The sequence below is a fragment of the Trachinotus anak genome, unplaced genomic scaffold (assembly GCF_046630095.1).
Source record: "Trachinotus anak isolate AG129_WGS33_773 ecotype Australia unplaced genomic scaffold, CSIRO_AGI_Tana_v1 ptg000016l, whole genome shotgun sequence".
Classification (NCBI taxonomy): Eukaryota; Metazoa; Chordata; class Actinopteri; order Carangiformes; family Carangidae; genus Trachinotus; species Trachinotus anak.
Window position 1 is genome coordinate 14,694,230 of NW_027273867.1, and position 13,297 is coordinate 14,707,526.

General features: G+C 42.0%; 1 protein-coding gene across 2 annotated transcripts in view; it reads left to right on the forward strand.

Annotated features, from left to right (window-relative positions):
• Positions 1 to 650: 650 nt before the first annotated feature.
• Positions 651 to 13,297, forward strand: part of dtnbp1b (dystrobrevin binding protein 1b) — a 30,315-nt gene continuing 17,668 nt past the window's right edge. The window contains exon 1 of one of the 2 annotated variants that reach the window (XM_071499696.1): positions 651 to 1,000. In XM_071499696.1, coding sequence (XP_071355797.1) covers positions 955 to 1,000 — 46 coding nt within the window. In that variant the 5' untranslated portion in view covers positions 651 to 954. The remainder of the gene's footprint in view (positions 1,001 to 13,297) is intronic. The other variant, XM_071499694.1, reaches the window with a different exon arrangement.

Genomic DNA, 13,297 nt, shown 5'->3' on the forward strand with positions numbered 1-13,297 from the left:
AAAGGGGGGGGGATCTCTGAGTGGAAAAAAAAGAGAGGGGAGGAGTAAATGAAGGACATGAGAGAAGGAGAAAAAGCTAGGTGGAACTGTGATGCTCTTCACAGCATCATGCTAATGAGGAGGATTATTATGTCCTCCCCCTCAGGCAGTGGAGGCAGACAGAGTGGGTGTGGGCGCAAGCCTGTTTCACTTTTGACTGTGTGACTACGTGTGTGTGTGTGTGTGTGTGTGTGTGTGTGTGTGTGTGTGTGTGTGAGAGAGAGATAAAAGCAGTAAAGAGATGCCTAACCTTTTGAAAGTGATTCTGGTTTTGTTGCTGTCTTTACTCAGTGTCCACTTTATTAGGTACTCATCCCTATTCATGGAAATGGCTTGCTCCTTCAGCCATTGAGTCACATAAACAAAGGAGCTGTATAAAGTATGCAGACTGCATTAACAGGCATTACTGCGTGTGGTCATCTGTGCTCCTTATTTCCCTTCCTCCTTCTGCACACACCCACTTTCCCACCCCCTCTTCATCCTCTCTTCTCTCCTCCGGTTCCCCTCCTCCCTCGCTCAGCAGCAGCCAGTGGTATGCTCCACTCATCTTCGCTCTCCTCTCTCTCTCTCTCTCTCTCTCTCTCCCTCCCTCTCCCTCCACTGTCAGCCTCAGCAGTCTCCACACCAGAGATAGGCACTGGTTCAGTGCTGATCCATACATGCACGTGTGTGTGTCTTGGGTGCTGGCTTCTTGAGAGTGTGTGTTTGGTTGATGTGCATGAGAATGTGTGTATGAGCATCTCTGGAGTATTTTGTATGGAGGAGCATGTGTGTAGAGTGAGAGACAGTGCGAGGATGCGTGGTGGGCAGGTGTTGTTGTGATCGGTGGAGTTTTCGGTGTACTATCGTCGTGCTGTCTGCCTCCCCCTCCCTCCCATTTGGTTATCTTGTGAGGGCAAAAAGCATCCTGCTGGGATGTCCACCTCTCCTGGTGCAACAGACGGGAGCCAAAGGAACTCTTGTAAGTGACTTTTTTTTCCTTCTTTTGTGATGGGGAGTGGTGAGCTGTGTCTTTCAGTATGTTAAGTGCCTGTGTGGCATAGGTTTTGTTTGAAACCAACCTTCTTTTTGTCTATTCCAATAGAGGGTCTTTATTTTAAAGGGAGACCTGGACAAGACATGGAGGACATGTAGTTCAAGGCAAATACATTGTATAATTGATAATATAGAGGTGAAAAGGTTAAAGGTGAAATAAAGAATGTGCTTTTTATTGGCAGTAGATATGCAAAGTATGCTGCGTGTTTGTGTGTGTGTGTGTGTGCATGTAGCAGGGAGTAGGAGTGAAGATGCCAAGAATTTGATTGTGTAACACTGTACAGTTTGTATCAGGTAAAATAAAATGCATAGTAGTGAAAGTACAGGGGGATAATGTACGCTTGTGTGTGCATATTTGCACATGTTTGTGTGATGGAAAGTGAGCTTGGGGAGGTGCGTAATGTGGGAGTGTGTGGGAGCATGCATGAGTGTATTTACATAGTCCCTGGAGCGCCTCCAGCTGTCGATCTATTGGAAAGGTGCTGTACATCGATTGACAAGCAGGCCAGCTGTATCTTTTCAGTAAGAGGGAAAGACCAGCTGATGCTGATGTCAGTCACTACTGTTGTACTGAGGGGTGTAAAGAAACAACACAAAAATGGCTATGCTAGGATTTAAACCCACATCTTTATTTCAGCTTTTTAGTTTCTGCTTAGCTGAATTGATGATTGAATCAGAGTGAAATATTGAACTGGCTGCCTGGTTTAAGTGTGTGTATCTATTGTATGTTTGTAATCCTTTGCAGGACAGTGTTAGGATTGTGATAATGGAACGTGGCTATAATGTTACAGTGTGAAGTCTATCTGTTACTCAGTGGGTGAAAGTGTGTGGGACTGCTCTGCAGTTTTAATGTTTGACTTCGTTCTGGCCTCAAGCAGAATACACACACACACAAACACACACACACACACACACACACACACACAAACACACACAAACACAAACACAAACACAGACTCATAAACACACATGCACACTCACACAACCAAAGGATTGCTGTACTGTAAGTGGGTGATTGATAAGATGATGTGACTCATTTTGACTCCTCTGAGACACACACACACACACACACACACACACACACACACCACACACACACACGCGTGCACACACACATTGACTGCTGTGACTGAGGCACAGATCACATCCAGGAAAATGGGTCTCCTTTTATTGCTTTCATTATTATTGCACCATCCCCCTCTTCTTGCTTTCATTCCCCTTCTCCCCCCCTGTTATTTACTGCCCTACCTTTCATATAGCTCGCCTGGAAACCTTTTGTGTGTCTGGGTGATGTGTTAATGATCTCACACCGACACACCCACCCACGGTAGATGCCTATTGTGTGTTTAGGAGTGTTATTTTTAATAATTACATCATTGTATGCTAGCTTATTGTTGTATAACTCCCATTTCACTCAATTAGCTCTAGTTCTTGGCTGTTTTGCTGCTTTGTACTTGACCAGTTTGTTCCTTGTCAAGATATATCCATCACATTACTTTCTTATAGAGCAGTGCCTTCAAAAGGAAATATCAAGTGGCTGCAGGCTCTGATCACTGATTTACTAGCCATAATGTTACATAACCAAACGCAGCATCTGAGGAAAGTCAGTAGTCGTTGCTAAACAACAGCTTTTAAGACAAGAAAAATGGACATTAGTTGAATATTGAACTTTTTTTTTTCGAATCATATTACCATTTCATGAATTGTGAATCATCCTTCAGTGTAGATATCAGAGGAACATGCCAGCTTAGCAAAGATAGTTTATGATATGAAGTCATTAAAACAAAAGGCCTACTATTTTAAAGATTGCAATTAATACGATATAAATAAAGTGTAATTGCATAATGCTACAACTGTTTAGACAAAAATAGAGCATAGTTATGTACTATTTATGGACTTTAAGCCCTTTATTTGTAAGGCAGTAATATTTTTAGATAAAACAGTAGCATTTTTCTAGTCTCTGTTCCAGCAGTCTGACTCTGTGTGGTATTATCACAGTGTAATGCTAGTGCAGGGCTCACTCTCCCTCTTAGTTTGTGTCCTCTGTAAAGGAGCAACAGCAGGCACCTGCCACTGAGATGGATGTGCTGTGTCATCACTTCTCCTGCCAAATGATGGCTTGCCTCACCTCTCCTCTCCTTTCTGCTCCCCTCTCTCTCCCCTCCCCACCCCACCCCACCCCTGCTCGCTGTCCCCGCCTTTCTTCCTTTTTGTGCCTTGTTGCCGTACACATCTGCTCTCTTCTCCGTTGGTGTCTCATCTGGTCCTTCTCCTCTGTATGCCAGAGCACTCCTCCTTTCTTCTCGCACTTCTCCTCTCTTCTCATCTCCTCTTTCTCTTGTGTCCTCCTCCTTCCCTCCTCCTGTCTGGTTTATCTGGGTTCACATGAAACTTTAATTGCATGTAAATCAAAGCGCTGCAGATGTGATTAGGCTTTTGTGCTGCTTTAATGAGTGGAGTCTGGACTATTGAAATATGGTACAGTACCCAGCTCCTGCACTGTCTCTGATGGCTAAAGCCACGGGCAAACTCAGCTTTTACTGCTGCCAGAAGAAATCCTTTTTTTCTCGAAGAACAAAGTTTTTAGGGATAAAGCAAAAAGAAAAAGAATAGTTGAAAGGATCGTCTATAATCTTGAATGTGCTTATTCTTGAAAGGTCATTGGTCTTGCCACTCTATTCACTACATAAATTGGTATAAATTTTCAGTTTTATTGAAAAAAATAATGTTTAATTATTTTTATTTTATTTTAAATAATGCTCATTGCAAACAATATCAGCATGCAGCATATATGCATTTGTTGGCAGGGTACTGATATTATGTCGAGGAACAGTGTTTGGCTACCAGTTTAAAATGCTAATTAGAATGCAGTCATTCTGATAATGAATTAGTGGATTAATAGAAGAGGTGGAAGGAGTTTCTGAGATGTGACATTTAGCAGCCAGAGGCGCAGAAGGTACCTCAGTTTTTTTTATGATCAACCAAATATTTGCCTGCGCTGTTTAAACATGTACTGTAAGTGACACTATTGCTACCAAGTGAAAATGTCACTTACAGTAAGTGTTTAAACTGCTCAGCACAAGCAAATGTTGGGTTGATCACTTTGTGTAACTGACACTATTGCTGCCAAGTGAAAATGTTTGAGTCCTGTGCATGACAGACTACATATATATGTGTGTGTGTGTGTGTCTGTGCACATATTTCTCTGTGCACCTCAATCTCATGTAACTAAAATGCAATTAACCTGCTAATTAGCGTATTCAAACATTACTCACATAGCATGTAAACACAGGTGCTGTGTGCACAGGCAGATGCGACCTAATTTGTCTGTTCATTTTCAAGGAGGTCACGGTCCCTTTGAAGCCACTGGCGAAGGTTAAGACTGAGGATGATGGTATTAATTGTCTTTAAAGATGAATTTTGTCTTAGAGATGAAAGAATCTGAGCTGTCAAAGGATAAAGTCAACGACAGAGCATGGCTTGATTTTCATAAAACATAATAATCCCATTTTAACCCTGACTGACACCACTTTATTGTTTCTTTTTGTTGCGAGTGACATGAAAAAGTAATTAGATCTGTTATCTCAAGTGTCATTATTTCAGATCCATGCAAAAACCTAGTCTGTGTATAGCATGCTTCCTATGTTACATAACTGATGCATGTGTGCAATTGCATAAATGAGTCTTTTCATGCACATGCTCACAAATATTGCACACAGTTGCACACACATGCAAACACACAGAAGTACATAAATAGTAACTGCAGTATTATTCAATGCAGTGACATGGTTTACTGTTGTGATGATGCTAAACCATCCATCCACTTATTTTTGTTACCCACTTAATTCTTCAGGGTCACAGACATGTCAGCCTACAATTAGAAATTTACAGTGTTTTGGGATGCATGACACATTATTTCTCACTCTACTTCTTCATCTTTGTTTATTGTCTTCTTCTCTCTCTCTCTCTCTCTCTCTCTCTCTCTCTCTCTCTCTCTCTCTCCTCTCTCTCTCTACCCTCGTCCCTTCTGTTTTGCAAGCGGTGTCCACCTGGCTTAACAGGTGTTGTTGGCCCTCTTAACACTTATATTGTTTACTCAACTGTACTACTGTCTATAGCACCAAGATCATCTTCAAGTAGATTAGGAGGAACTGTCTCACAGGAAATATGCTTTTCAGATTCAGCGTTGTTACAAAGAGTGCCACAGGAGGAGAAAAAGCAGAGAGGAGACAAAGGGAGGAAGAGGAACCATAAAAGAGTCAAAGGGGGTAGATACAGAGCAGTGGAGGAGGTAGAGGGGAAAAAAGAAGAGAGAGAGAGGATAGGGCACAAAAATGAGATGAGGTGAACAATGAACAAGTGAAGAAATGACTGAAGATGAAGAATAGAGAAGAGCAGCAAAGGAGGGGTAAAATAGAGAAGGCAAAGATAACAGGTGGAGGATGAAGGAGGGTGGGTGAAAAGAGAGAGAATGAGAGTGACTCTAGAATAATAGAGAGAGAATATTGGTAAAGAGAAAGAATTAAAAAGACTGAGCCAAACCAAAAAAAAAAAAAATAATAATAATAATAAACACATTACAGATAATGAAAGAGAATAATAAAAGGACATAGGAAAGTAAGACAGGCCTCCACACTATCTGGGAGTCTGCTAATTGGTGCTGATTGTGGTGGCGGCACAGAGGTTGCACAGAGATCACAGGCTGCAGCAAAGGAGAATCCCAAGCCTTTATGTGGAGGACAGGATGCTTCACGCTCCTTAAAAATGAAGGACAGTGGAAACTGAAAAAGCTAGGGCTGTGTCTACGGTCAGAATCTGTGCACCGAAGCTGACCTGTGTCAAAAGACCAGGCTGGTTGTGGTGTAATGCTGTGGAAATGTTTTCCTGCCACACTCTGGGCCCCTTAATATGATAATGGGGCATGTCACAAAGCAAAAGAGGTTCAGTGAACTCCAGTGGCCTCCCCAGTCACCAGCTCTGAATCCAAGAGAACACCTGTGGGATGTAGCAGAACAGCAGATTTGCAGTGTGAATCTGCAGTTGACAAATCTGCAGAAATGTTGTGATGCAATCATGTCAGCATGGGGCCGAATCTCAGAGGGTGTCACCAGCTACGACGAACTGAGGCTGCTTTGGGAGCAAAAGGAGGCTCAGTGAGTGTGTTGTTTGAGGTTTTGGCTCCATGCACTCAGTGTAGATTATCACATTTAATATGACATGATTTTTAGCACCACAACTCTTGTTTGTTGTTGGGCAATATGTTTGTTGCACAGCAGTTACATACTGTTGGAAAATTGTGAACAACACTGGAGAGGATGCAATTTTTTTGCCAGAGATCTGGTAGCTTAAGCCTCAGTCTTTTCACACATACGTGAGCCATCGAGTGCATATCTAAGATCTTTTTTTATAGAGTTGTTATTTAAAGAGTCAGCAGGAAGCACTGAAAACTCATTCAGAGGCTGCATCTTCCACTTACAGAGACTTACATTGACTAGCTAGCTACAGCTAAGACAACCTGACAGCAGCAGTTGTCATTGAAGCCCATAAAACTGGTGGTCACTGGCTTGAAATGAGAAGCCTGTGGAAATCAAGGATCTACTGTTGTGTGCTCTGTGAGAATGGAAAGCTTGACAGGCATAGCAACAGTAACTAAGGAGGGCGGGACTGAGCGAACTGTCTTTTTCCTGAAGGTCATAGTCAGGGTTAGTTTAACTTGAAACACAGGATTCCTGCTCTGTCATTAGAAATACTGATGTATCCAAACACTTAAGCAAGATTTATGTTGATTTTTCTTTCTTCTTCTTTTTTTTTTTTTTTTTTCAAAATACACACAACAAAGATACACTTTCATCCAGTCATCCATCAGCTGAAATCATCACAATGGTGAGGTGGTACAATCTGTACGTTGCCTTTTTTCCAGTATCACAGCTGCAAATAAGCTCCCACTGCTCATCATGGTGAGAATTTATACTTAAAGCTGTGTGGCATGACACAAGAATAAATACTGGGACAGATCAACAAGGAGCATAATGATAGTAATTAAAGAGACAATAGTGACTGGTATATAATTTCACACACAGAGTTATGGCGGTTGTTTTGTTTTAGCAGTGTGCTCCAGTCGCTTCAGTGGCAAAGTAAGAATGAGTGGAATGAATCTGAAGTTAAGATTTCAGATGTGCGATGTAAAACTGGAGGGCCGAGGTGACGGACTGTCTTAAATTATATTGCACACAAGACATACAAAATTCAAACACACATGCACACACACATAGATGAACAAAAACCACAGCGTACTTTCCTGCCTGCATCTATCTATCGAAATACAAAATCTGTTTTCTAGTAAGGAAGGAATCAGATATAATCAGTGTTTTTGTGGTCACAGATGGTTTAGAAACTGCATTTTCCATGCCTGTGTGATGTGCCTCAGCAGGTGGGTTAACGCTTTTTTTTTTCTCTCTCCTTTCCTCCCACTCCTCTGGGAAATGGAGAAAGAGAGGATGGAGAGAAAAGTAATAGTGTGGTCAGACAGCCAGAGATTTGCTCTAATTAGGTCCATGGTTGAACAGACAGTATTTACAGACTCAGACAGAGAGGGAGTCTGTTGCAGGTAATACTGCCAGTTCCTGTGAGTTTAATGCTTTTTCATGTACACACTTCTTTGCATTTGTGTGTCTGTCACCATCACGCTTATGTGTCTGTATTTCTGCTTCACATCCCATAGATTGAGTTTTTCAGTGCTCGTCTACATCAATGCTGCTGTGTCTCTCTGTTCAAGTTCCTATAGCGTTCCTTCCTCTGCCTGCACTCTGTCTCTCTCTTTCCTCCATCCCCCGGCCTGCTGCCTTATGTAAGGATATATTGCTCAGGTCAGGCAGAGACAGATAAACCCCTCAAGGACCTTTCATTTGGACTGGGGTCACAGAACACATCTTCCTCTTCCTCTCTCTCTCTCTCTCTCCTTGCTCTGTGACTCTCTGTACCTCACTCAGCAGAAAGAAAAACAGTTTGACCATGTGCACGTCGCTGTGAGGGACTGAATATGTGTCTGCATGTTATATGTGTGCATGAGGATCTCAGTGACAGTGTCCATTCATTGTTCTTTTGCCAGGTATTGAGTATTCACAGATTTGTAGATGGTGTGTGTGTGTGTGTGTGTGTGTGTGTGTGTGTGTGTTTGTGTCAGTGCATCACACAAAACAAAAGGAGACGGCAAGACAGGTTGCTGTGGGGGAGGGAAGGCTTTCCCACTGTGTGCCCAGTGACTGTGTGTGGCCCAACTCGAAGTCAGATACAACAAAAACAACAGATGGACTGACAATACTCCCATCATCACTGGGCCTCTGATCAAGTGTGTTTTTCCCCTTTATGTGATACTAATGGTTAAACCTACCTGCCTTGAGGAAAGAAAACACACACTCTACTCTACTGACTGTTAAAATTTCATTATTGGATGAAAGATTGCAAAGCTTCTGTAATATGTGAGGGATGCTAAGATAAATACAAAAAAATCTAAATCTAATATGTAATCATTCATAAGACATTGCTATAATTGCCACATTTCTTGAATTGTGGCTTCAAGGTTTTAACTGTGCAAAATGTTCTGTGGTGAAAACCAGTGGAAAATGCTGCTAATTTAAAGGTAAGAATGTACAGAACATGGAGCATAAGGGCACAGGTGTACATGCAGAGCTGCCATCATATCAGCTTTTCACTGCACTGTTTCTTTTTTGGCAAATGAATTAGACTCCAATAGGAGTGTGGGAGGTGGAGAGAGAGTCGGTAACCATAACTGTACAGCGGCATCCAAACAAGAACAGTTACACTTAGATAGATACATGAACTGATAAACAAAGGCTAAATCTGCCATCACAATATTATCAATATTTCATTTTTTTAATTCATGGTTATCACCAGCACCAGTTTATTGCAACTCCAACAAGTGTACAGCAGTGAACCACATGATCATGATGCAGAGAAAGAGAAATGGTGAAATAATGAATGGAAGATGATAAAATATCAAAGAAGTGAGTTCTGGTGGTGGTGGTGTGTGTGTGTGTGTGTGTGTGTGTGTGTGTGAGTGAGTGAGCTTGTGTGTGATGTTGCCTCATCTCTGTGTGAATGCTCTTTCTAACAGTCTTTCTCCCCCGGCCAAGATTAAGCTTTTTAACAATTCATGCTGGGGCTAACATGAGGGCGCACTATGTCTGCAGATAGATGGGGGAGTGAAAGAGGGAGAGGAGCAACAAAAGAGGGATGAGGAGAAAGTGTGAGAAATGCGCAGTGACAGAGAAGAGAACTAGAGCTTGGCAAAACAAAGAGATGTTGCTGATAGCTTTTGATATCTCTGTCAGGGTCTAACAAAAACTCCCATGAAATATTTAGCGTAAGACTTCGGCGCATACAAGAGGAACAAGCTCCCTTGTTCATCCAGAGAGGTGAAAGTCCTCAGAAACACAATCTGCTTGACAGAGTTAGTACGACACTTTTATATATTCAATGACACCTTAATGTCAATAACTGTAAAAGTGCAGTAAGACTAAGAGTCCCTCAGGCCGAACAAGGAATGAATTAAGACTGAACTTGCTCTATCTTTAATCAAAGGTGTGGTGGAGGTTCTGTGTATATTTCAGCCATATCGATAACGTTGTGAACACAGTCATCCTCACCTGAAGGCGATGTGTTGCATCGGGGTAACATAAAGTCATCCCCATGTTCTAAGAACCACCTGGAAAAGATGTGGGAAAGGTTTGCCATTGTCCTGCTGGAAGAAGCTATTTGAAAGAGTCTCAGTAAATGATGCACCTGCTCACAAACAATATTTAGTTTTACTGCAGCATTGACAACATCTTGGTGCATTTACACCAACTTCTGGCCCTGAACTGATTCAAAAGCCATCTATGATGTATTTGACCAAAACACTTTTATCTAGACGTTGGACATTTGTTTTTGATAATTATGTTCCTGCTGTAGCCTCTTCTTTTTGTCAGCTGTTTGGCTTACTGTTATTTACCATCCTCCAGCCTTCATTTAATTTATCTTGCAACAGCTCTGCTTAGTATTCCTTGCCCTGCTTCATAAATGAGACATTTTCACCCACAAGACTGGAACAGAGTGGATGTATTCATCCATTTATTTTTTATTTTTTTATTTTTGGTTCATTTCTGATAAGCTGTATAATTTTAAAAAAACTCTAAAGGTGAATGATGTTGTGTTGATGTAATGATTTATTCAGCGTGACAACTGTAATGTTTATTTGAACAGTAACAGAGGAATAGTAACTGAAAGAGGAGGAGGAGGAGGATGAGTTGTCAGCATAAACACAGCTTTGTAAACGACATTAAAAAAGTGGATTTTTCAATATCATGGACGACAAGTTGGAAAAATAAGAGTTGTAACCACTTTTCATGCTGCTGCCTCATTCACACAGACACACACAAACACGGTTTATCTCACTCTCCCCCTTCCCGTTTACTCGGTCACTGGACGACAGTAGGCCAGCTCTTTGGCACATCATATTTGTAGATTCATACAATAGTTCTATTATCTCGCTTGGCTGCCTCTTAACCTAAATCTACGCACACATTCCCACCAGCCCCTGTAGCTGGAAGCGTCTCTATTGTTGTCGAGCTGTGCAAGTAGGAAATGAGGCTGCTAAATAAAGGCAAAGGTTGGGGATGGCATGGGTCCAAGAAAAGAGACGATTCTGCTATGAGGGCAGAGTAGGCATGAAGAGCGGCGTTCCACAGTGAGATGGCACGGCGGTGCAGTGGTTAGCACCGTCGCCTCAACGCAAGGAGGTTCTGGTTTCGAACGTGCCAGCCGGCTGGGCCCTTTCTGTGTGGATGTTCTGTCTTCTCCTGCGTGGGTTTCCTCCGCGTGCTCCGGCTTCCTCCCACAGCGCATAAACGTGCAGGTTAGGTTAACAGGTGACTCTAAATCGCCTGTAGGTGTGAATGTGAGCAGGACCGGTTGTTTGTCTCGATATGTCGGAGCTTTAATAGACTTGTGAAATGTCCAGGGTGGGATTGACTCGCAACCCTTAAGGATAATTGCTAACAGGCAAACAGGTTATGATTTCAATGAAAATGATTCACATTTAAAGTATCTTAGAAATTCATTCCAAAAACACCATCTCTTTTTTGACCGCCTCTTTCGACATTAAAAAATGACCATGTTAAAAACAGTCTTTTAAAACCAAGCTCTGGGGTGAATATTTTCAATGATAACAGCTCAAAGAAATATCATCCTTTGTGGGTGGTGGGTTGAAATGATACATGACTATAGATGATCAGCAGTAATAGCAGTAACCATGGAGTTAACCCACTTGTAACCTCAGTTAAATGTTGGATCCATCTGTGGTTTGCTGATATATTGTTTGGCGCCTTCTCTGTCAACCTGCAAAAGCTTTAGAATACAGCTGAAGAAACCTCACGTACTCTCACTCAAACCATAAACAAACAGCAGAACTCGCCCTACTTAAACTACAGCTTGCAGCGTTAATTCCCACCCCTCCTTCGAAAGCCCCTCTGACTCATTGCAGGTGATCCCTGAAAAATACATTTGCTGCCAACCAACCCGCCTGATTAAATTAACTTCTAAATAATAAAACAACCACGCTGCACATATGTCAGAACACCTGCTGGAGATTTTTGCTCTGGTTCACAGACACCGCGACACCTCGCATCTAAACGAATCTATCATTTATCATCTTTGCTAAATGAGGAGAGCAGTACGCGCAGTACTCTACACCCATCCTGCAGCTCTTCGCTCCAACATGAGTGCTGCTGAAAGATTGATCAAAGGTAACGTGTGTGGGCCTGTTATGCATGGTGTGGCTTCTGTACTATGTATAAAAACACATGTTCTTAGCTGAGGTGATGAGATATTCATGCACAAGGAGACTCAAACCTCTAGTGCAATGCAGATCATCTTTGGTAATGTTTCATAGATGAACAGAGAGATTATCAAATGAAAGCTGTCCTTTCAGTTTATATTAGCTGTAGAGCGGAAACATTTAACTCTGTCAAGATCGTTCAAATATCAACTGGCTCTGCTTGAGACATTTCACAGCGTTTCTCTTGATTGCTATGAAACTTGTGTTGCAGTACACGCAACTTCCCACATTTAACTGCATCTTTTTATCTCATAGAGGATGTTAAGGAGTTATGGAGGAGATGTGTTATATAATATTATTTACCAAATGCAGTATACTGTGTACTTTTCTGGTCTACTCATGTCAATGTAGAAGTGAGGGAGCTAGAAGTTCACGCTCAGCTCACAGCCTCACATGCATGTCTCTGTCTCCTGTATCTCCCTCTTCACCTCTCTGCTCGCTAAAATAAAATATGAATAAAGCAGAGAGTGAACAGGTCAATCTTGAGAGACGTCTTCACTGAGGACTTGCAGTGAATTTTGCTGATGTCTGCTGGATTTGCTGCAGTATAAGAAGAAAGAAAACGGAGATTCCTGCATAATGCATCAAAGCCCGTGTGAAATGTTCTCCAAAATATTCACACAGTTTTATCCTAGAAAACAAACACAGTGTGTGCGTGTCTAAAACACATATTGGGTGTGAATATATATGCATGCAGCTCCTCATTTGCACACATCATGATCACTTATATATAATCTACATGTTTTAAACACCTGAGGCTGATCGCTTTCACCCAGCTGCAGTGCCACAGTCGTATCTGCTGTGAGGAGCTTTTGCTGGTCCAGCGTTTCCCAGCTGCTTGAGTTAGATTGTACCAAACGCCGGCGGGCATGTGTGCACTCTAGTTTCCCTTTTCTGACTGCTTTTGTTGTGTATTTGAGCCACTGGTGCCTTTTTAACTTGAACTGCTTTCTGCGTTGTGAGGATCAGATTGGCTAGGTTTCCTCATTTAGAGGCTAACGCACAGTCATTACCATGCTCCCGATTGTTAAACAAGACGTCACCCTTATCGGTGTGAGTAAGGCTTCCTTCAAGGCATGCAATTAACCTGTTAGAAAATGCCTCTTATCCTTACTTTTTCTCCCACTCCTGCTCCTTTTACCTCCTCATTTAGCCTCTATTAACAGTTCACAGAGGTTTTGGTGATGTAAGCATTTTTAATTGTCTCTTGGGGAGCAGGGTAATTTTTCTTTATCTGTTTCAGTAGTACAGCTTGACATAGCTGTACTATGTGTGCATATGGTAAAGGGCTTTGTGGAGGTAATAAATGGTATCCAGCTCCACTTTAGT